General features: G+C 40.3%; 1 protein-coding gene across 1 annotated transcript in view; it reads right to left on the bottom strand.

The window, feature by feature from the left end:
• Positions 1-24,905, bottom strand: part of LOC103591462 (ryanodine receptor 3-like) — a gene marked incomplete at its 5' end in the record, with an annotated part of 105,580 nt that overhangs the window by 45,770 nt on the left and 34,905 nt on the right. Inside the window, 5 exons of the mRNA XM_008573924.1 lie at positions 4,909-5,065; positions 7,011-7,085; positions 11,820-11,913; positions 15,004-15,103; positions 16,137-16,249. Coding sequence (XP_008572146.1) covers positions 4,909-5,065; positions 7,011-7,085; positions 11,820-11,913; positions 15,004-15,103; positions 16,137-16,249 — 539 coding nt within the window. The remainder of the gene's footprint in view (positions 1-4,908; positions 5,066-7,010; positions 7,086-11,819; positions 11,914-15,003; positions 15,104-16,136; positions 16,250-24,905) is intronic.

Below are 24,905 nucleotides of genomic sequence, written 5' to 3'. Positions count from 1 at the left end.
ATGAAAAGGGGAAAAAAAAAAAAAAAAAAAGAAACCAAACCAACCCCCCCCCCCCAAATACAATAAAACAAACAAAAAATAATGACATATGGCCTATATCCAAAGTACGTTGGAGTTTGGAAGAGAGAACAACCCTGCCTGGGGAATTAGGGATGGTTTTATACAAAATTTATACGTAATGTGAGCTCAGGTGGGGGAGATGGCAGGGTTGGGGGGGAGGAGGGAAGGGGATTGCATTCTAGTAAGAAGGGCATAATGTGGCAAGGAGAATGGTAAAATCCAGGAAGGGTCTTGAGCAAAAATTAAGAACTCTGAACTCTGTGCTATAGGTCCATGTTTCTCAAATTCACAATGTTAGCAGCCTTTCTACAGGAAAAGAGGACTTTGGACAAATGCTGTATCTTCTTCTAAGAGTCCAAGGGGATATTATAATAGTATAAGCTCTTATTAGTCCTACAATAACATGCAAAAAACAACATCAACAAAAAAGAACATAACCTATTGAACTCTGTTTAATGCAAAATCACTGTTTGGAAAACCTCTTGGGAAAAGTTAGTGTATAAATGGAAAGCCACTGAGACACAAGGGTTGCATCTCAGAATAACTGTTCCAACATCCATATGAACGATGAACCGAAAAGAAATATCTCTAGAGATGGGTGCTGTGGATTGGATGTCCCCACAAAGCTCACTGAGGCTTAATCTGCACTCATGGTGTTAAGAGGGTGGAAAATTCTATTATGGTAATTGAAAGGTGGGGCCTTGAAGAGGTGATCAGATTGTGAGGACTGTGCCCTGGTGAATGGATTAATCCACTGATGGTTTAATGATGGTCATGGGAGTGGCTCTGTTGGCTTTATAAGGACAGCTCATGAGAAGCTCGCTCTCTCTGCTCCACCATATTCGCCATGTGATAACCTGAGCCACTGCAGTTACCCGCAGACAAGGCCCTCCCCAGATGTATTCCCTGGACTTTGGACTTCCCAGCCTCTGAAACTGTAAGCAATAAATATTGTTTCTTTACAAATTACCCAGTTTCAGGCACTTTGTTATAAACCACAGAAATGGGTGAATACAGCAGGTGAGTTATAAGTTATGGCATTAGTATCTAGGATGGCACCTAGAATGCAGAGGGTCCTGATTCATGCTTATTAATTAGAGCGAACTCTGTTGTTTAACATAATTAGCCACCTATGTCAACAGAAGACAAGAAAGTATTTTTCTAACATAGACTGTCAGCACCCAAAAAAGTTTCGGAGGAAAAGTAGATATGGGAAGATGAGGCCCCCATTCATGAGTCCTGGAGTGAATATTCGAGAAAGTCCTGGTAATCTCACTCCTTCCTCAGTGTCACTGGAGAAACCCTGAGGAATCACCTTTCGGTTCATTCCTACATCAGTGTAGTCCCCTTCTGAATTTCTCATCTAGAATTTGAGGTCTTAGTATTGCTTTAAAAAAAAGTCACACACTGCAGGACACTGCCAGTTGTCTAGCAGGCCCCAAGACTGGCTGCAAAGCCTCCACTGGGTGGAAAGACAAGGATAGTCTTCTGGCTACAGTCTTCTGCAGGAACAGATTTATCTGCCTCTCCAGGGAAGGCACATTTCTTAAGCAGAAGTCACTGTGTTGGGCTCTTTTCTCCATATTTCTCATTTAATCCCTACATCATCACCCTGAGATTGGCACACCACTCCCATTTTAGGGATACGGAATCAGACTCTCAGGTCATCCTGCTGGTCTCATCTGACCCTCACAACAATCCTTCACGGCACACTTCTTTATCCCTATTTTAACAAAAAGGGACATTAAGGCTGAACACAACAGGCAGAGCCAGGGTTCAAAGCCAGGTTTCTTCCACTTCAAAGCCCATGCTTTTCTTTGAATGCCTCTGTATTTAGTCCACTTTGAACAATAAAGACTAGGGAAAGCATATTAATTAAAATTTTAAAATCCTTTGTGGATTTTATTTAAAATGAAGCTGCAATTGGTGGTATCTATAGATATTTGAATCTTAATGTTCATGTTTTCTCTTCTTCCCTCCCCTCCTTTGCTTCATCCCCTCCCTTTCCCCAACTAATAACTTGATGAGGAAATAGATGGAGCAAGGGACTGGCAAAAGCAGCACTGCTTGAGCACCAGTGTTTGCACAGACTGATGCACCATGAGCCCAGCTGCCACCTTGAGGTTGCCTCAGGCTGCCGAGGTTAAAGATCACATGAAAGGCAGGCGGAGAAGTCACATTTAGCCAAGGACACAGTGCTGAGAACACAGTAGATGTTTGATAAATGTTTGCTAAATTGAATCTAATGTTTTTACACACTGTGGGAAAATGTCCTCTATTTGAGAACAGTGACAGCTCCATGCCCTTACCCAACAATAATAGGTAAAATCTGAGATTCTATCTCAATCATTCAAGACTTATGTTATAGTCAAGTACAGTGGGTTTTTCAAGCACTTTAAAAGTGGCTATAAAATAAATGTACACATGTAATAAGGACTGCTTTAACATTATTTGCCCTTCCCTGAAAGGAGTTCAGTGCTGTAAACTGACATTGAGACATGACATCTAAATAGAAAGTATTGCCGTGTCAGAATAAACAAATCACATTATCTGACAGTCCTTGGGGAATGGCCTTGTGATGTCAAGACCGTGGAAAAAAGATGTGAAATCAAGTTCATAGAAATTTGACTTAGGTGTTCAAAATAAAATGAATCTCTCTCATTGAATGTGTATAGGAATAGGATTATGATAGCAAAATGATTACACATCATGGCAGAACATGTTTGTGATGATGGCGGTTAAAAGGAAGTGGGTTTTGTTCCATATTTCAATGTATAACCACATTTATGTATCCTCTCAGCAAGAAATTTTCAGACTTACTGTATGCGACATAGAGAGAGAGGTTCCAGGATGAAAAATAAAGCGGGGGTATTTGTGGTTCTTGTTATCCAAGGGCTCCTGGTCAAGAGGGCAATGGCTGTCACAGAAGTGTGAACAAGTTTTCCTCTCCTAAAGGGCACTTGACACTTGTCTGAAGGTGTGAGAAGGAGCTCACTAGTGGCAGCGTGCAGAGGGATAAAAGGCTGGGCATGGTTTTGGTGATGAGAAAAAAATAACATGTTCCAAGACCAATAAATAGTATGCTAGAGCTCACGGCAACATCAAGCGAGAGGCACGACATGATGGAGGGGCAGGTGGGGGTCGGAGCTGAACGCATCTTTTATGACAGACTTTAAATGAGGTGCAAATAGATTAGGAATTGCGTTCCAGGTCTGAGTGCTGATGGGAGTCAAGGCCAGATCTAGACAACTTTGAACCACGCTGTGTCCCATGCCGTGCCATTGCAGATTGAAGGAAGAAGGTTGTGGTGCTGCATTTTAGAGACAACAGTACAACCCAGATCTCCACTTTGATCTGGATCAACCTGCTGAAGTGCATGTTTGGGGACCTTGATCAAGATTACATTCTGCTCGTTATTCTACATGCTTCCTATAGCTTGCTCAAAGACTCTGTTTGATTCCATCTGAGCCAGGCCCAGGCCAATAACTGCAGCTGGTGCTTGGACTTGGTCACCTTTCAGCAGGGCTCAACCACACCCCCATTTTATTATGCACGTGAAAGATCCACAGGGGTACCTGCCATCTTCCTCGCAAGGCAGCCTGCTAAGGATGCTAACACACACCTGCAGCTGTCCCATGGCCCTCGATTTCATAGTCATAGCTGTCACAGACTAATGCAACCTGACAGAGAACGTGGGTAGGAAGCTTATCATTACCAAAAGACTCATGGCCCAGCTCACCCAGCAACCTCCCAAAACATGTGACTGAAGCCCAGACAGTGCTCATCCTAGGAGTCTCTTTTTCTGTTTCCCAGATTCTCCAACATACAGAGAAGATCAGATAAACACCCCTACCCCCACCCACCCCATTCACATAGGACACAGCTCACTGTCTCCATCTCCCTGCTTTCCCACTGAGTCTTCCAAACTCCTGCACCATCACCCAGATCCTGAAACGCTTTCTTAGGCTTCTGTCTTCCATCTACTCTGTCACATCAGACCTATGACAGGCAAGAGCTGGCAAGATGACTCAAAGTTCTTGCATTGTTAAAAAATTGAGTCCTAAACCTCTTTCTGCTGGGAACATCACTACTGCTCGGGGAGGGAAGCACAGGAGAGTGTGTTTAAGGAGGAGAGCCTGCACCCAGCAAAGCAAGAACCAGATCCAACTCTGAGTTATGCAGAATCAAAACCTGGCTGGACACTAAAGATGGAGGTTAGAAAAACTAGTTGTCTATACACACATCCAATGGCAAAGCTATTCATTTAGGGTTACCCTAACTACCACAGTATACATTCTTAATGAAGGCTGGGGATGGATAGGAAAAAGCTAAGAGAGATAGCCAAGGAAAAGGATGAAGAAGGTACTGATAACTTTGTATAATACAAATAATTGCAAGATGACATCTTGTCCAGAATTAAGTCTTCTCTGCATCTTTCTAAAAGAATCACCTCCTTGATTTAAACAAATGTAGCTGTACAACCCATGCTTCCATGTTACCCTTGCTTTACAAGAATGAGGAGTATAACTTACAAGTTATTAAAAACAACCTAGAATGTATTAAACAACAGTATTTTCCACTAGCCACTGGGCAACAACGTCCATTCTTGTGATCCTTGCATTTTCTAGGGCTTTCCACTCTCCTATTACTAAAGACTTCAACTTTCACCCAAGGTACATATTTCTCCATTAAACTCAACTCAAAAGATAAAAGAAGCAAGTGTTTCTCACAGGTCTAATTTCCAATTTTGCTCTGTTCCAGCCTCTTTTCTTCTCAGCCATAGTTCTACCTGGAGGTTGCAGTTTTCACTTTTAGAACAGGGTCAGAGTCTATTTCATCACACCTTACCTTTGATGCCCGGAAAGAGAAGGCTGTGGACTTGGTGTCTGATTTTCCCCGGTCTTGCAGTATAAGGCCTTGGTCCTCTGTTAAGGCCAGGTAGTGACCTGTGGTTAGATGCCGGAGTCGGAAAGCCTGGCCCCATCTGATGTTACTGCCACTCCAGCTAGTCAGATAAAACAGACAAGAAACTGTATTTATCCTAAAATAAGCCTTTCTCAATACTTATGCTGTGCTTTCTTACACAATGCTAGCAGACTTAGGACCCTTCTGGTGTCCATCCTTAAGGGACAATGCTCCAGTCTCCTGGTTTGCTCTAGGGTTTCATGTCTGCCTACAATTCGGCATGGTGCTCTCTTTTGACCCCTCTTAAGGACACCAACAAGGAACATAATATTAAGGGCAGGTCAATGTTTTAATGTAACTGGAAGTCCCAAGTTTCCCATTTTCCCCTCACTCCACTGAAGTGACTTGATGCAAATAGTCACAAAATGGATGGGAAGCTTGGCTTCTAATGGAAACTTGTTTTTGGGAAAGCAAACCCTTCTCAAATGTGCCATCTGAATTCAAACATTTTACTATCACAAAGAGTCCTCCTATCTTCAAGAGAAATGCTACAAGTATCTGTGCAGCTTATACTTGCAAGACAGAGGCAGATAATACAGAAGCATAATAAGTAAATATTAAGAATTTATGTTAAGAGATAAATTCTATTAAAAATAAAGCATGATAAGAGGATCGAGATAAGGGAGATCTCATATTGAATGCCAACCTTTTTATGGTCCTACATCAAAAGATTAGCATTCAACAAAAGTTATGGTTAAGTGTTAGGTGAGAAATTATCTACTGAATAATCTGTAACTCAGAATTTACCTTTTAAGTTAGAATAAAATGTTTAAAAGATATGTGTCAAATTTTAAAATCATTCTCCACTTTATTCTACTCTTTGGAGCACCAATGAATCCAAATTACATTGATAAAAGGTTTAAATTCTTCATGTTTAGGTCTCTGTGGAAACAAATAACCATAACTAGAATTACATATACATACCTAGTTTGACTTTTTTAAAAGCCCAATAAGCAAGAACCAAGGCCTAATATCCTGAGAACAAGAGATTATTACATCAGATTTTTAATGGGGCTGGGAAGAGAATACAGATGTCCCCAGCCATTTAACAAGGGGATGCTCCTTAAAACCAGTATTCCTCAAACCAGCAGCCTCCACTCTGCAAAAAATCCGAATGCACCTATATGTCTGTATGTATGTGGAGGAGGAGGGGGTTGTAAGAGAAGTTCTAGTATATTCTTCTGCTCTCCAGTGGATTATCTTGAGGACCCCTGTGGAGGCATACAGCCCTCATGAGGCTTTTACTTTGAACATGTATTCAGGAAGAGACTGAGCAGAGAGCTAGAGGGGAAGGCAGAGAAGAAAAACCAGATGGAGATGCTCAGTCCTTCTCATTTGTCCCAAAGAGTTCAGCTTTAGCCTAATGTGCAGACCCTTTCAGCAAAATAGAGGTCCTGCACTTAGCCAGACCCTTCTTCAGAAGTGTGAAGTTTAGCAACCACATGTTGTTACTCAGGCTTGCAGCTAGAAAGCCTCAGCCTCCTGTTTTGTCCGCCCATGTGCAATACTGTGTCTGAAAAGTTCTGGTAAATACTGTTATCTTCACAGCTACATTTCCAGAAAAGTTTTAATCTTCCTTACCCCATGCCATCATGACTACCTGTCTGTTTCTGTCATTTAAAGCTCACAAAGCTACTGAGATGATGGGGAAGAGTTATCCAGGTTTCAGAGAATGTATTTAAGAGAATAAATGGGAGAAGAACTTTGATGGCTTTCAGCGGCCATGTCCCAGCTTGCTTTTATCACTAGCCATGGCTGGAGCTGTCCAGCCTCAGAGTCGAAACAGCATCTTGGAAATCCTGTTTGTGTGTGCATGCATGTGTGTGTTGTTATTTTAAAACAAAGTCATAGAAATTTCAGAACTCAGCTCTGGACCAAGGGCTTTGAGAGTTTGCCAGGTGATCTGGAGCAAATGAAATACTTAGAATGGACTGTACTGGAAAAGAAAGTAAACTTGATAAGAGCACCACCTGACCCTCAATTACCTTATCCGAAGGGGTTCCACTCTCCACAGAGACCTGGCTCTTGTCCCAGCTCCCCCAGCTTCATAGAATATCCTCCTGTGAGCAGAGTTGGAGATCAGCTCACACGTGCATGGCACCAATCAGCACTGGGCGAGGAACAGCTCCCTGCACAGGCTGCCCAGCCCTGCTGTTTGCCTAAGTCCTCTTGGAGTCGGTAAAACGCAGAGTCAAAGAAAGGTATGGTTTCCCAGTCTCACTCTCTCACGAGGGATAAAAGCTGCTTAACAGGAAGGAATTTCTCACCCTATAAACATCATAGACTCATGGTTCATTAGGTGGACAGTGAAAAGGCAGGGACAAGAATGTTTCCATTTCTACATCAGGAGTGAAAATAGCTTATACACCATGATACCAGGCACAGAATGCTTCAGTTCCTTCAGGTTAAGCTTGTTGATGTAGTTTTATATCTTTTAAAAACATATTTTTACTTTAAAAACACATATTCTATACAGTGTGAACTCATTTCCACTGTTCTAGGATACTTGGAACAAAGCTTTACGCTCAGTTGTTGCAGTGTCCATGATTTTATTACTATACTGTTGCCTCCTTTCCTGCATTAAGAATCATCTTTTAATGTGTTTCTAAATAAAATTTTTATTTTGGAAAATTTTACGTTCAAAAAAAGTTGCAACGATAGTACTGAGAGATACTTATAGTCTCCCTCAGTTTCCCCCAATGTTATCTTACATTACACCATGATACATTTGTCCAAACTAAGAAACCAACATTGGTATGTCATTACTAGCTAAACTTGAGTTTATTTGGATTTCACCTTAATTTTTCCCTGAAGTATTTTTCCCATTCCAAGATCCAATTCAGGATACCATGTTGCATTTAGTCATCATACCCTGTTTTCCCTGATCTGCTACAGTTTCTCACTGTTTCCTTTTTTTCATGTTTCTTTAAAAACAAAATCATAGAAATTTTAGAACTTAGCTCTGGACCAGACTTTTGAGAGTTTGCCAGGTGATTTTGACAATTTTGAGGAGTACTGATTGGATATTTTGTGAAATGTCTCTCAATTTGCGTTAGTCTGATTTTTTTTTAGTGATTAGCAAAGTCTCAGTTTTTCATCTGTACAATGGGTATCAACCTACCTAGATCACAGTTTGTGTAGAATTAAAAGAACTATCATAGTTTAAAAGAACATCATAAGAACAGTGGGCCCCAGACTACCTGGTATACTTAATCCAGCCACTTTTTGAGAATCTTGTGGCCTTTGATCAAGACTGATCATTTAACTGCATTTAAGTTCACTAATTTAAAACCCTACTTCTATAGAGGATTTGTATATATCACGATTGAATCACTCAAGCCCCAGAATAATCTTGATCTAGATTTTTGGAGATAACAGGTTATCAATAGAGGTGAATGGGAAATGCATACATTTTTTTTTTTTCTGGAGAAGTAGTATATTTTATCAGTTCATTCAAAACATGAAAGATTTTTGGAGATAACAGGTTATCAATAGAGGTGAATGGGAAATGCATACATTTTTTTTTTCTGGAGAAGTAGTATATTTTATCAGTTCATTCAAAACATGAGCTTGGAAGTCAGACAGACCTGAGTTAGAATCTGTTAGCTGTGTGACATTGGCTAAGCCCTGTTAACTCTCTGTCCCTCCATCTCCTCCTCTGCAAAGTGGGTCTAAAAAGGGTATTTACCACACAGAATGGTTGTGAGAATTTAATGTGTTTTAAGTACAATGTGCACAAAGATGTTCATGGATGTACAAACTATTATGTATCATAGATTTATTCAAGTTTTGTTCAAATATAGATAAATGTTTATAAACATGCATAGAAAAACACATTTGTGGCACAGAAATACAACAAAACAGTACATTAACAGTGGTTACCTCTGCAAGGGGGATTATAGAAGGCATTTCCAAACCTTTCTCAAATGTACACATTATCAGAAAATACTTAGTAAATATTAGAAAAGAAAATCCCACATTACTTTAGAGTTCTGATACCCCAGGTGTCTCTGTACCAGGCCTAGAATAAAAATGATACTGCGCTGACCTCCCAGCCACTCAGGGAAATTTGCTGAGCTTTTCACTAATGCTTCTTCTCCCCACTCAGGTGGAGATGCTGGAGTGGCTCTCCCTGGGTCACCGGTGAGATAGCAGTGGAGCTGGCATTTGCCTCTCTACCCCTGACATCTGAAGGATTCTAGAAGGTTCGTTCTTCTCATCTGAGACATTTGGGCGGCTTGCTCATTTAATCTCACAAGGTTACTGAGGTTGAACAAACCGTTCCGTTCTCTAAACCAATTCAAAGGGGAGGAGTAGAGTGGGCGGTGAACTGAGGTGCTTTTGAAAGCTTGGCTGACAGCTTGGCCTTAGCTTTAATAGGTTAAGTGACTTATCCCACAGTGTCTGACAAGCCAGAGGCAGAGCCCAGGATCAGAGCTCAGAATGTCAGGTTGCTGATCTTGGGTTTCCACTCTGGGACTGTCAGTCTCTCTACCTAGCCTGGCTGCTCTCAGGCTTTAGAGGGAATAAAAATAATTTCAGCTGGAGAGTTGGCACCATTACGAAGGAGCGCCTGCTTGCTTTAGTGGCTGCTGTAGTCTCTTAGCGTCTTCACCATGTCCTATTCCCTCCCGCTCCCCCAGAGTTCAGTGTCCCTGGCCACCTTGGCCAGTTCTGAGGATTTACCTGACAACGGAAGACAATGATGAGACTTATCACTCACTTGCCTAGACATCAAATAACACCAAGCCATCCTGCTTTGATTGAGAGACAACTGATACAAAAACGTAGGCTCCAGTACGCTGAATAGCTGCTTACTGGCCCCAGTTTCAACCCTTCATACTTCCTTATGAAGGAAAGGGATATTTTTACTGGTGAATTTCTTTTTTCCCCAAACACAGATTAGAGCCTTTGCTTGATAGAATCCTCAGCCCATGGACGGCCAGCTCTACTGTCATTTCAGCAACGGCACACATGCCTGCCTCAGTGAGCCCATCTGGGAGCTCCTTTCCATCTCCTTCGCTCTCTCCATTACCTTCTTTGAAACACTTTCCCAGCATTTCTTTTCAAGCAGGATCTTTTTGAATCACTTAACAGGAACGCCCACCAAATGACAAGCCTTTCCAAGCAGCATAATTTCTGCCCAGGCTGTTTCTAATATGGCTTTAATTCTAATGACAGGTGGGAGGGGTTGGCATGAGAGAGAGGGCCACGCACACGGGGGTACTTCACTTTTTCCAAATCCCTACCCTTAAAAGTGGAACAGGAAAGGGAAGAAAGAGCTAGTGAAGTTCTGGAGTGCTTCATCTTATATGTAGATAACCCTGTAAAACTCACTCACAAAACTTTTGCAAACCTTCCTCTTGATGCAGCAGAGTAAGATATAAAAGAGACAGTATAGGACTACTGTATAATCTCACTGTTTAAAAAAAAAGGAAAAGAAAACTTCAATGGAATAGGATCACGTGACATTATTTAATGTAGAGAATTCTTAATTCTAAGGGAAATCAGGTCAACCTAACTTCCCTACTCAGAGATAACTGTCAACCACTGGACCAGTGCCAGGGAGGCAGTGACTGAATTAATCATGGCACCTGACATAGGTCTGTGCTTTATGTGTCCTAGACAATGCTCTGTGTCACATCTGGTTCCCATGTAGGGGTATTCAGAGGACACAGCAAGCAGGAAGATACTCAGAACTCTAAGGGATACATATTGCCAATGGATGTTTTTTAAGATGCACAATGATACGTCCAAGCACATTGTCTCTGGGGGTCCTTTAGTACATCAAATAAGGAGCGAGCCCTGATGGAGAGCCAGCAGCTCTGGCTTCTAGGCTCCCATCTGAAATCAGCCAGTGTGTGACCTTTGGAAGGAGCCTGACCTACACGATCTCCAAGTTGTGAGGACTCGTGAGCCCCTGTTTAAAAGGAAGCAGAAGAAATGCAGCTGAAAAGGTTCCTGTAGGCATTACACAAAAGGGAAAGAAAGAATTATCACCAGATCACAGTCACTGCTGTCCCAAACTGAGTCTAATTCAGACCTGAAATTTGATTTTTTTTTTAATATCAGATTTTTATAGTTACAGGGCCAAGCTTTTTATGTTCTGTTTCTTTGATGATAAATGGAATACTAAAGAACTCTTTAGTATGAATTTAAGACTTGGATTCTGTCTTCCATCTCATGGTTTTGGACTTTTGAAAACCATGCATCTAGGGGTCAACTATAAGATCAAAGAAAGCATCACCCTCAGCAGCATCTTCTAAGTGTCGCTCGTGGCACCACCTCCTCCTAAATCCAGCTCCTGTTGGATACTGACATTTGGTTTCTCCAGTGCTATTTGGTGAGAAGCAAAACCAAATCATCAAACTCCACTTAATTACTTAGCACATGAAATGGGAAGAATGGAGATGATTTGCCTTTGAAGAGCCTGGTAAATAATGTGAGGGCACAGACTTACTAGAATTGTTATCCTGATTTCCATCACTGAAATGTTGCTTCAGTCCATGAATACTGGACACTCCTTAGACACAGGAGCAACCAAAGAAAATGAGGGACTGGGAAGCATTATAAAACTGCTTGCCTAAGAAGGAGCACGTGCACACACAGCTTTTCTGGGAACAAGCTCTCCTGTACTGCCATTCCTCTTTTACAACTGGAACACACAGCTGGAGGGAGGTTTGTCAACTGACTGACATGTACAGAATTCATCTCTGACCAAATACAGGTGCAGACTCCTTAGTCTGAGTCCCCTGCAATGGGAAATTGCTAGAAGGATGAAGCTCTGGGCTTACCTGTGCTGGGGATCATTCTGGTCTGTGGATGGTATCGTCAAACACTCATCATGACCATGGAACAGACGTACTACATGCCCACCAAGTAGGTATCCTATAAGAGAATTTTATTCTATCATGAATGGATGGCAAGTTTAATAAAGAGCACACCATGTTTGCAAAGGGTAAATTCATGCAGGTCTGAACCAGTTACAGAAAACAGCAAGAGATGCATTTGAGAAACAATGGATTTCATGAATTCAGGCCTCAGGCAGAAGAACAAGAAAGCCAGAACAGCTCTGACATTGAAAGTTAAATAGGGTTTCAGGGAAGAACAAGTCCAGCATTGAAAGGTTAAGTTGAAAGTATTGTGTCACCCAATGCCATTAAAAACCAAAGAGAAAATAAAGTTGCTACTGTAAGCAATATAAGGGTTTTCCAATTGCTTCAGATGTAAACATACCCAACACCAAATTCCGGGATAAGTTCCTACAATCTCGCTATGTATATGAGTACTTTGTGGCAAAATCCAAATCAAAATGCAGTCACGAGAAAGAAAAAAGGTGCTGGGAAGGAGGGTAGCAAACTGTCTTTAAGAGCTGTTTTTGGAGAAGCTGGCTTTCGAATGCATTTAACAAACAACGAGCAAATAGGACACTACTCCTATAGCAAAAAGGGGAAAGAAGAACTACTTTCCAGCATCCCTGAGTGGACAAATGTAGATGCTGCTATCAACAAGCGGAAGCTGGCTTTCGAATGCATTTAACAAACAACGAGCAAATAGGACACTACTCCTATAGCAAGAAGGGGAAAGAAGAACTACTTTCCAGCATCCCTGAGTGGACAAATGTAGATGCTGCTATCAACAAGCGCTTCGTTTGCTGATAAATTCTGAGCCTTAATTCAAAGAACATCATAGCAGGAGAGGAGCCCCCATCTGAGTTTTAACTTGCACGAAGAAACGGGATTTGTTATTCTTCTGAATTAAAAGATTCTCCAGGCTAGTCTGTTCTCAGGAGATGTATGGATTTAATATGCTTAATGTCGGTATCAGGATTTTTTTTTAAATCACATAATTAGATCATTTTAGGGGCTGTCTTAAACTATTTTGGTTGCTGGTTTAAAACAGTAAGAAGGAAAAGTCACACCAGAGGAGAAAAGGCTGTTATCTATGCATCTTGTACAGTGACAGTCTGATATTCCTTAGTTCATTTTTTTTCCACCTAGGCATGACAAGCTTTTCTTAAACTTCCTTAAATATTCAGAAGTCTTCTTTCAATTTTTCTATATCTTACTGTAGTAATATTTCAAGTTATATCCTGTTTTTCATTAAAAATAATTCACGATATACTGCAGGGGAATTCTTAACAGCCAATTTATTTAGAAAACTAAAACCCTCTGTGATCAAGCTCTTGATTAAACTCTCCATCATCTCATGATGGTGAGGCCAGGCCCCAACTGGAGTCCATCCTTGACACTTCCCAGGCCCCTGCAATCAATATCCTACTCACACAGAGAAAACCGCCATGTGCCAGTGCACCACAACCTCTCTTAACTGAAATACACCTGAGCCACAGCCCCCAACTGGAGTCCATCCTTGACACTTCCCAGGCCCCTGCAATCAATATCCTACTCACACAAAGAAAACCGCCATGTGCCAGTGCACCACAACCTCTCTTAACTGAAATACACCTGAGCCACAGTCAGGAAAGAAGTATCATGACGAGGATCACTTATGTTCTCAAGGGCTGAAATGGGTTTCTAACTAGTGGGTGCTGGAAGGGCATTTCTACAGAATCAGAGGACTCAAGTAAAGAGCTATCCAGGCTACAGCCCCAAAAGGGCACCCAATACTTCCATAAATAACTTTTGACATAATTTGCAAACACTCCTTAATTAATCTCCACATGCCCTTTGTTGGGACTGAGAAATAATTTAATTCCTACAGTGGAAATGAAAACTTAACATGGAGATTGAGCCAAAACTTTCTAGGAAAAGATTTAAACGCAGAGCTCCTGAGTTTTGAGAGAAAGGGAATGACTGAGAGCAGACTGACGAGGGTGGGTTAATTCTGGCCTAAAGAAAGGACTAAACACACCCTGTCTTTTAAAGCTTTCCACACGTTGCCAAAAGAGTTAAGAATTTGTCTTTTCCTGATTATTCAGTTTAGCTACGATGCCTTCTGAAACTCGAGTATCACCTTGACAACTCTCAGTTTTCCCTTTTTTTTCTTCCTCAAATATCATAGCACAGAAGGGCCTTCCCAGTTTGAAACTACTAGGTTTTGTAGGGCTAAAGCCTGTGATGTGAGTATTTTTAAAAATTCTGATCTTCCTATAAAAGTGCTAGAATGTAATGCAATAACCCACAGGTCACTGACATTTGATTATTCTGCTCAGCTGTGGTTATTACCTAAGAGTGGGGTGAGGCCAGTATGTTTATTATATAACTTGAAAGGTGCATTGACGTTGCCCAGCTCCAAGAAATAGGATATGTTGAACAAAGTTTGATGATGTTATTTCCAAAGGAAAAATAAAATACAGAGAAAATTTCACTTATTATTTTTATTTTACTTCTTTTGGTGGTTGGCCAATACAGGGATTGAACCCTGGACCTTGGTGTTATCCGTACCACGCTCTAACCAACTGAGCTAACCAGCCAGCTCTGTCACTTACTATTTTTAAGTGGCCTTCCATAAATACAAGTAAGAACAAATGACCAAACACTTTTATTATAGAGGAAGTTCTTGCCTCCTATGGAGAGATGCACAGGGAGAAATAGAAACATCACCCTTCTTAGCAAAAAATCTCTTCTAAGACAAGTTGCTGAGGTCCTTACACTTACAAGGAGCAACCGTAAATAAAAATGAAAACTCAGTGAGAGAAGGAAGGTGGTCCTGAATGCAGATAGTGCTAACATAACAGTGGGCTCCCCAAAATTAAAAAATAATGTCAAGTTTTCACAGATTAGGCAACATATTAAAAACATCATCAACAACAATAATGTCAGGGATACACATGTAACAGGAAGTCAGGACAGAAAATAATCCAAACGGATATCAGAGAAAGAAATTTAGGTGAACTAAAACCATGCTACCTGTGTGCCAAGACATTCAGGTGGGAGCTGGGAAGTAGCAGAAAATGTCAATACATACAGCACAAGAGAGACTGGCAGGCTCAGGGATGAATGCATATAAAAAGCACACCTTCTTCAATGCTACTTCCTGAGCACGTAGGATGTACATTCCAGAGTGTCTGCATAAAGGAGGCATCCACTTGTATGTTACCATTGGATATTGAGAGATGCTGCAACAGAAACAGAAAGGAGACATCTGTTAAATCACCAGTCCAGTCCTGACAGAAGCAGCTCACCTAGAATTTCAAAAATTAAACAGCTTTTGTCACCTGGCTCTTTCTACATAGCCTGTGGGAGATTTCTCCACCCAATCTCGAAGCAGCTTTGAAGTGGGACATTTTATTCAGGGAAGAGGAAGTATTCGGCTACAGAGGTGGCAGACAAGTGTTGACTTCATCCCCTTGGCTGGATCCCTGATTCAACATGAAGTCATAAAACGTCTATTCTTTCTATGATAAGGGAACTCACAAATGGGAAAAATTACCCAGCATTTGGACTAGGCAATGTAAAATCTTGCCATGGGGTTGGCTCTATGAGAAGCTTCTCTGACATTTCTGTGATCTTCAGACATCCCTATCCTCAGCCAAGGGCTTCATGTCAATGATGTCTGCTTAATACTTATCCACAGCTGCAAAATCTCACCTCTGCAAACCTCTGCAACACCCCACCTCTTCAAAGTTTTGCCTCTTCAAACCTCTGCAACACCCCACATGCTGAAACATTTCAAACTCTAACATAAGCTTATTTTCCTGAAATTCATTCTTTTTGGCTCGTTCTTCACTGGACAAGAGCTAAACAATGTGATAAATTCACAATAATGGCAGCTAATGTGCGAACAGTGCCAAGGGCATTGTAGCACAGTTTGCTGGACACAGATCCATAATCCAAAAGGATACCTAACAGTTACATTCCAGGCACCATGATCACGTGCAGGGCAGAGAATTTCTTCGGCTCTCAATTTACTGTGTAAAAGCATCCTATCCTACCCAACCTGTTGTGTCTCAGTTCTCCTGGGCCATCTATTCCCAAAGGAAAAAATTTTGACAGTGAAAGACTTCACAGAATTTCTTCGGCTCTCAATTTACTGTGTAAAAGCATCCTATCCTACCCAACCTGTTGTGTTTCAGTTCTCCTGGGCCATCTATTCCCAAAGGAAAAAATTTTGACAGTGAAAGACTTCATCCAGTGTTAGGAGTTACTTACAAGGTATCTTTCAGAGGACACGCTGACGAGGATGAGGTCATCACCAATTCGAACCTTCTCTCCCTCGGACCTCTGTTTGGAAGCGGGATGGATAGTCCACCAACAGGCTTCTCCTACATAAAGGCTCCTCGAGTTAGTCATTGCTTCACAGAAGCCAGTGCCTCTAATTCTGCGCCCCCGTTCTCCTTCCTTCTGATGACAACCGCCGCCCATGCATACTCTAAACCTCAATTTCTATTTTTCTATAACCATTCCAACTAGCCCCACATCTGCTCTTGACTATGTCTATCATTTTCAGTTTCTCTAGAGACAGAAATAGAAAGACAGTATCTGGGAAAGAGTATCAGAGGCCAGAAACTATAGAAGGCTTTGAGTATTTTTAATGCATATAGAAAAATGCTTTCTTTACAGTATCTTTCGAATCTTTAAGAACTGAATTCAATGGTCTACTGAACAATTATACACTTCTATCTTTGCTCCCCAAACCCCATGAAATTCTACCACATCAGTAAAGGAATTTTTAAAAGGCCACAATCTGCAAGGACTAAGACAGCAGGTGAGAAATTGGTAGCAAAGAAGAGAAACTGATATTCCAGAAAAAGGGAAGCTGATGGGTGCTTTTAGCCACGAGAACGCTAAAACCCATCTTTGAGTAAGAAAATGGAGGAGAAACAGCCACCAGTAAAAATGACCATACCTGCCTGCTACAGATTTTCCAGAAAGTCTCCAGAATTGGAGGAAACAGCTACTTCTGAAGTCAGCGGTAGGAGACGGGGTTGAAAACAGGAGGGCTGGCTGAAAGCTGTAAAGGGCCATTCAAGCCCCGATCCTGTTCCCTCTCCTGCAAAGCCAAAGACTCTTCCTCCTCCACACTACAGAAGGCTAGACATCCATAAAATGGCACACCATCAAGGGTCTGGGTTTGGAAATACCAGGCATTGTCAGACAAGGAGGTAAAGAGTACTGCTGAGAACGGAAAATAATTAAAACTTCACACCCTGACTAGTAAGACACCAACGCCTTTTCCTCTGTTTCCACCGTTCAGCTTCCAGAATGCCAGCTGCAATGCTGAACCACTCCCCCATTTTCCAAATTTGAGGATTACTCTTTAGGGAAGCCAAGCTACACAAGATAAAAGATACTGCAGTTCGGGTTCTCCAGTGAAATGCCCAGGTCTCTGCCAGACTCCCTAAAAGTGAGGCTTGACAGACGACAAAGCACAGCCAGTTCACAGTCAGCTTTTACTGCCTCGATCTGACATGAAGACCAAGGGTCACCTGACGTCTGAGGAGAGTCTCTAATGTGAACAGGAATGAAAGAAAAAGGTGAGAAAGTGGTTTAGAGAGTAAAAGATTACAGAGAATAAAAGAAAACTTTAAAAAATCTTATAATTAAGAATCTCAGAGATAAGGAAAAGTTACATCCATGAAACAGCTATAAAAGTATCCGCGAAGAATTTCTTCAGAGAAAGAGACCCTTTGATCCCGAAAAAAAAGAAAAAGAAATAAGAGGGTTATAGAAGAAAGCAGAAAAATTCTTCAGAAGGAAGAATGAAGAAAAATGGATCAGAAATAGGAGCAAAAAGAGAATGAGAAAACCAACTAGAAAAATTCCAGAAAACAAGAACAGAGACAACAAAGTCAGGAAGTAACTAAGAAATAATATCAAAACTTTTCCAAAGCTGAAAAAAACAAGCATTTCCAAATTGAAAGGACCTACAGAGTCCCCAGTCCAGAAGAGATCAGAGACCCACAATAAAGCCCATGCCTGTGAGACTTCAGAACTAAAAGGATCCATGCCAAGATCCATCACTGTGGAATTTCAGAAACCAGGGCAAGGGAGATGCACTTAGTAGCTTTCAGAAAATAACAACAGGCCACCCACAAAGGATCAGGAATCAAAATGTAAGCTTCTCAAAAGCCAGACCATAACCTAGAAGAGAGCCTTCAGCAAACTGAGAAAAACAAACAAACAAACAAATATTTCCAATATAGAATTACATTAAACTATCAATTCCTTTTGAAGCTAGAATTAGGAAACTTTCAGACAACAATTTACCTCCCATGTATCTTTTCTGTAAAAGCTACTGGATAATGTGCTCCATCCACCAAAGTGAGGTGGTAAATCAAGAAGGCAAAAAACACACGAGATCCAGTAAACACCTGAATGATGGTGAATGCTTCTAGGAAGATGAAACTGACAGAACAGACAATGTGATTTAATCTAATCAGGGGGGATTTTCAGTTCTGTAAGACAGTTTAAAAATGAATAAATGATTTGGGTCACATAAAATTAACCAAACAAGGCAATTATTAACTAATTGAAAACCCAAGAGTTATACAATAAATTACCCGATTACAGAATATTATGAAGGCTATAGTTATACCAATGTAAGTAGTAAATATTGATTTGGTAGTTAAATAAAAATAGATGTAAATACATTACAAGGGTGGGAAGAGAAGACAGGGAAGAGTAGAGGATAAGAGCTAAATTTTTATGAGGACATCAATAGGTAATACCTTGTCTTAAAAGAATAACAAAATAACAGCATATACATATTATTCATAAACAAGTGGCAAACAATACTAAAAGAGCTGAAAGTAGATGCCCCAGAGCGACAGGAATCCAGAGCGGGGAGGGCAGGAGACTGATGTTTTCAATAACCTTAGGNCCAGAGCGACAGGAATCCAGAGCGGGGAGGGCAGGAGACTGATGTTTTCAATAACCTTAGGGGCACTATTTATCTCATTAAGCTACGTATGGGTATTATCAGGTATTCGGGGCCGACCTCTACATTTAAAGGCGAAAATGATGTATATGTCTTTTATGTATTCTATGGACCAGTGGAGGGTGTGCAACATGAAGAGGGTCCCAAAGAGGCATACATGGGAAGAATACCAAGCTAGCCTTCTCCAAGGAGGATACGAAATGGGTTGGGGTGAGGGAGGTAAAATAAAAGTAAATTATTTTAGGCTGTAAGTTTTCACAAGACTCAGTCAACCCTTTTCCACCTGTCTTCTGCCACAGTCAGCTTCTGATCAGCCAACTTGATCCTGAGTTGGCTCATGTGTTTGCCTAGTCTGTCAGGAGAATTCACACCATATCTGATTTTAGGAATTTACAAAAAAGTGCTGAAAAGGGTAATATTCTCTGTTGCTGTTTTCCTCTATTTTTATTGGAGCCTCCAATAATTAAATAAATTTCCTGAATGTTTGACTAGAAAGTGGTATTTCTCAATTTCTTCCCAACTCTCAGAAAGTATAAAGTCATCTTACTGATATAAATAGAAGGACCATGTATGACTTTTCCGATTACGAATTCTGAGATTGATAGCCAGTCTATATTTAGAGGCCAGCTTACATTCAGAGTGTGGCACTTCACTCATTTTGCAATTTTCAGCAAAGGTCGACAACACCTTAGAGGAAATTATATTTTAAGAATAACACTTTAGCTGAAAACAAAGAAACCTCAAGTCAAATTAAAATATAATCTCATTTTAGGGGAAAAAACCATAGCGGGCAGAGGCAGACCCGCTCTCCTGCTAAATACAAAAACAAGAAGAGGAAGAGAGAAAGTTGAGCACTATTTATCTCATTAAGCTACGTATGGGTATTATCAGGTATTCGGGGCCGACCTCTACATTTAAAGGGGAAAATGATGTATATGTCTTTTATGTATTCTATGGACCAGTGGAGGGTGTGCAAGATGAAGAGGGTCCCAAAGAGGCATACATGGGAAGAATACCAAGCTAGCCTTGTCCAAGGAGGATACGAAATGGGTTGGGGTGAGGGAGGTAAAATAAAAGTAAATTATTTTAGGCTGTAAGTTTTCACAAGACTCAGTCAACCCTTTTCCACCTGTCTTCTGCCACAGTCAGCTTCTGATCAGCCAACTTGATCCTGAGTTGGCTCATGTGTTTGCCTAGTCTGTCAGGAGAATTCACACCATATCTGATTTTAGGAATTTACAAAAAAGTGCTGAAAAGGGTAATATTCTCTGTTGCTGTTTTCCTCTATTTTTATTGGAGCCTCCAATAATTAAATAAATTTCCTGAATGTTTGACTAGAAAGTGGTATTTCTCAATTTCATCCCAACTCTCAGAAAGTATAAAGTCATCTTACTGATATAAATAGAAGGACCATGTATGACTGTTTTCCTCTATTTTTATTGGAGCCTCCAATAATTAAATAAATTTCCTGAATGTTTGACTAGAAAGTGGTATTTCTCAATTTCTTCCCAACTCTCAGAAAGTATAAAGTCATCTTACTGATATAAATAGAAGGACCATGTATGACTTTTCCGATTACGAATTCTGAGATTGATAGCCAGTCTATATTTAGAGGCCAGCTTACATTCAGAGTGTGGCACTTCACTCATTTTGCAATTTTCAGCAAAGGTCGACAACACCTTAGAGGAAATTATATTTTAAGAATAACACTTTAGCTGAAAACAAAGAAACCTCAAGTCAAATTAAAATATAATCTCATTTTAGGGGAAAAAACCATAGCGGGCAGAGGCAGACCCGCTCTCCTGCTAAATACAAAAACAAGAAGAGGAAGAGAGAAAGTTGGTTCTCCTCAGGCACTCGCAGAACACCACTATGCAAGATGCAGGAACAGCAGATGCACATGGTTTAGACTCTAGAGTTTTTTCTAGAATCATCTATAAAATCAGACCATCTGATCCTTCCCTTATGAACTGACCCAGTTTTAGAATTAACAACACAGACTTTTGTCCTTCTTTGGCTGGAATCTCCTTCCTATTTGGGGGAAAATGTCAAGAGAGTAAAGACTATTCATATTAGACTCTGCCTGCAGTGTGATATAGGTTGTTTTCTCTTGCCCAGCCTCTCATCCTTTTAGTGTTCCAGCCCAATTTCTAAGCCTGGGGCTCCAGCTTTACAGCAGGTTCTACCCAATATCCTTCCTATAAATTCTTGTTCTGCTTGAATTAACCTGAATCAGTTTCTATTTGCAACCAAGAATTCTAATTGGTACCTAGTCCAACCTCTAAATGGAGCAGAAATTCCATATGTAATGCCCTTGACAGATGGTCAGATTGTCCATGAGTATTTCCAGCCATGGGGAACACCCGACATCCCAAGGCCAGCTGTTCCTCTGCTGGTTAATTGCAGCTGTTATAAAGGGGTTTCCTCCACTGACGTGAAATGTGCCTCCTTTCAACTTCTACCAGCTGCTCTGTTGGTCTTTGGACTGATCCACAGGAAGATGGCACCTTCTTTGATACTATAACCTTTTGAGTATTTGTAGATAGTTATCTTCATCTTCTGTTCTTCATTTCTGGTTTCAATGAAAACCTGCATAATCCTGGTCACTACCTTCTAGAACCCACCTTGTTGCTGTCAATATTTTTGACTGCATTCAAAGAAAAAAAAAGCCAGTGGTTTCCCAAGTATATGATGTATATCGTTGGTGGTAGAAGACAATTAAATGACATTGAATCATACAGTGAAAAATTTACTTTCTTTTTACTATTCTTTTAGGAAATCTCTCATTATATGATTCTATCAGAGAGTTTCAAGTTTGGAATTAGCATTTCATTAACACTTTTCTATCATTGGTCGACATCTCCTCAATTATTTAATGACATGGTTTTCTTTTAATTTTATTTACTTTTATGGAAAGCAGTATCAGTTTTCAACTTATAGCAATGATATAACTTTTGTCTCTTTAATTATAAGTACAAAATTAAGTAAATTTAAAGAAAAATATAAAGTAAATGATATTAAAGGGGATATGCTGGAATGGCAAAAAGTCGTGATGGTGGATGTTATTGACTAACGCTTGGGAAACACTTTAGAAATAGCTTGTGCACTGCAGAATAAAATGTGGCTACTCCTTTGATCTAGACCCTATACCTCATTACTTAAGCCCTTATTCTGCTATCTTTATTTTTTAGCAGTTATTTAGTATCATTGGTTCTTATCAGGAATGACTTGTCTACTTACTTCCAGTATCTAGCCCTAAAAAATAGTTTTTTGTGTCTCTGGCAGACTGTTAAGGCATCTATCCTCTTCTTCATTCTGAGGTCCTGTGTTTCCATCAGATATTCTTCCATTATTCTTCAAAATTTTATCAGTCCTATTTCTTGGCCAAGATGGTTTTGAGTCCCAAAATAGAGTAACATATTCAGTGTCCTTATCAAAAGCCCTTTTCCCAAGACCCCACTGAGCAAGAGATCTGGGAGTGCTGACTTACCTGTGGCATGTTCACGTAGACCTACATCAAAGGCAAGTTTATCTGTCTGGGATCTTGATGTAGTCAAACACGTTAGATACTGTGAAACAAGAACAGATGCTAGTGAAGTCACACTCTTCCACTGGGTTTTGGTATCTTACCACTAGTCAGCTTCCAGTTTGTTTTAACAAAGAGCTCCTGTGAAAAGGGCTCATTTATCTTTCAGTGGAAAGTTAGTTGGTACGATGCTTTGGGGAAATATTTTATAATACATTTAAAACCTCAAAAATGTTCCTATTTAGTGACTCAGTGATTTAACTATAGAACTCTATGTTACAGAAACAAAATTGAAATATTAAAGATGCTTTAATTCAAAGATATTCTGAGAAACATTTAACTTACGAGCAATACAAATGGAATATAAATGACTAACAATAATGGAAATGCTAGATAAACTCTGGTACTTCTATTTTGTGGAATATTATAGTAAGAGTATTTGTCAAGAGTGTGTAATAGCATGGAACATTGTTTATCACACATTGAGCTAAAAAAAATGGTATACATTATAGCACATTTATATGGTTACCGTGTACACAAAAATTTAAATGCCTAGCAACCAGACTAAAAGGAATTACACCAAAATGGTAACAGAAGTTTTCTTTGGATGGTGGGTAGTGGGGATTGGAAACCATAGATGATTCCCCCACATCTACTTATTTCCTGCTTTTCAAATTTTCTATGAGCTTTAAAAGTTCTCAAAAGAATGATTATGGTTTTTTCTGATTATAAAAATAAATGTGGAAATAAAACTTAAAAGTCATTTAAAAAATAACTTAGTAAAGGAGAGAAAACCCTGGCCTGTTTCCTGCCTCCTTCATTAATGGGCACAGTGGCATGTCTTAGGGAGGCAGGTAAGCACAGGGATGTGCTTTCTGAGCTGTACTTCTAGTTCTCGGCAAGAGGAAGATGGAAAATCCTTGTCTTGTACAAAGTCATAGCTCACAGGCTTTATTCCCAGAACTGCTCTTAAAAGCAACTAGCTACAATGCAGTTTACGGTAATTGTGAGTGGGATTATTTTTAGGAGGGGTGAACTTAACAATAAATAATGTCAGCCTTGGATCTCTACAGGATGTGAGCCTGAGTTTTTGAAACCATGAGAAATGTGAAGTTCTGTTTATACTACTTGGGAATTGTGAGTGGGATTATTTTTAGGAGGGGTGAACTTAACAATAAATAATGTCAGCCTTGGATCTCTACCAGGATGTGAGCCTGAGTTTTTGAAACCATGAGAAATGTGAAGTTCTGTTTATACTACTTGGGAAGAAAAAGAGAGGTGTTGGGGTTTTATTTACCTTCTGGATAAGTACCAGATTCTGAAAGATAAATGAGCAACTCTCAACTCCAGAGACTATCAGGGTAAAAAGTTTCTCCACTCTCAAAAATGTCCCCATCTCCTACTTGAATACCCTTCCATTTGGTCATTTTTGTTCTCTGTCTTTTGTCACAAAGAACTACAACAGATAAATGTTCAGGCTGAAAAGGTCAACTTCTTGCCAGCGCTTAGAAAAAAAAAATGCTGCAATAAATTATTTGAGAAGCAGCTGTTGCTCTTGCCACCAATTTCATAGTTCAACCTTTGAGATGAGATTTGCAGCATGCTGTGGGTGTAAATGTGAGAAAATAAGTATTGAATTAATGTACCAGTTTTCCACTAAGGCTAGTCAAAGAAGACAAACCATCCTTACATGGATAGCAAGTGAGGATGATACACTTAGGAACTGAGAATAAATGTGATTGGGGTGGACACACATCATTCTAGTTTGAGATCATAATATTCTTCTTAATACTTTCTGTGAAAGATTTGCAATATCTGTATTTTACAAAATATATTTATTTGAAACTCGCAAATTGTTTTCAAGTTACACTGAGTTATCACCATTCTGCTTAATTCTGGTTCTACCTGCCTGGTTAGTTATAGCCTGATCAGCTTTCTGTGGCTACCTTGTCCCTTATCTTCCTCCTGCCTCTGGATTAACATAATACCTTCAAATTCATCCAGGACTGAGGCAATAGATATCATACCATTTCTTTTAGCTAGGTGAAAGAGGAGAAATGTCACAAAAATCCCACTTGATTGGCGTTTCTTTTATGCTGGTTATCCTTGTATACTAAAGAAACCAGTCATTCCATAGTTCATTTGATCACTTATCAGTTCAACTAATATTTACTAAGCATCTAGTACGAGGGCACTTCCAAAAGTTCATGGAAAAATGGAATTAAAAGATAATGAGAATCTTTCCATGAACTTTTTTTTTTTTTGTCTTTTTTTGTGACCGGTAAGGGGATCGCAACCATTGGCTTGGTGTCGCCCGCACCGTGCTCAGCCAGTGAGCGCACCAGCCACCCGTATATAGGATCTGAACCCGCGGCGGGAGCACCTCTGCGCTCCCAAGTGCTGCACTCTCCCGAGTGCGCCACGGGGCCGGCCCTTTCCATGAACTTTTTTTTTTTTTGTCTTTTTTTGTGACCGGTAAGGGGATCGCAACCATTGGCTTGGGGGCCCCCCCACC

This window comes from Galeopterus variegatus, unplaced genomic scaffold, assembly GCF_000696425.1.
Source record: "Galeopterus variegatus unplaced genomic scaffold, G_variegatus-3.0.2 Scaffold972, whole genome shotgun sequence".
NCBI classification, from domain to species: domain Eukaryota; kingdom Metazoa; phylum Chordata; class Mammalia; order Dermoptera; family Cynocephalidae; genus Galeopterus; species Galeopterus variegatus.
Note: the sequence above shows the minus strand (reverse complement) of the source record. Positions and strands in the feature narration are given on the sequence as shown.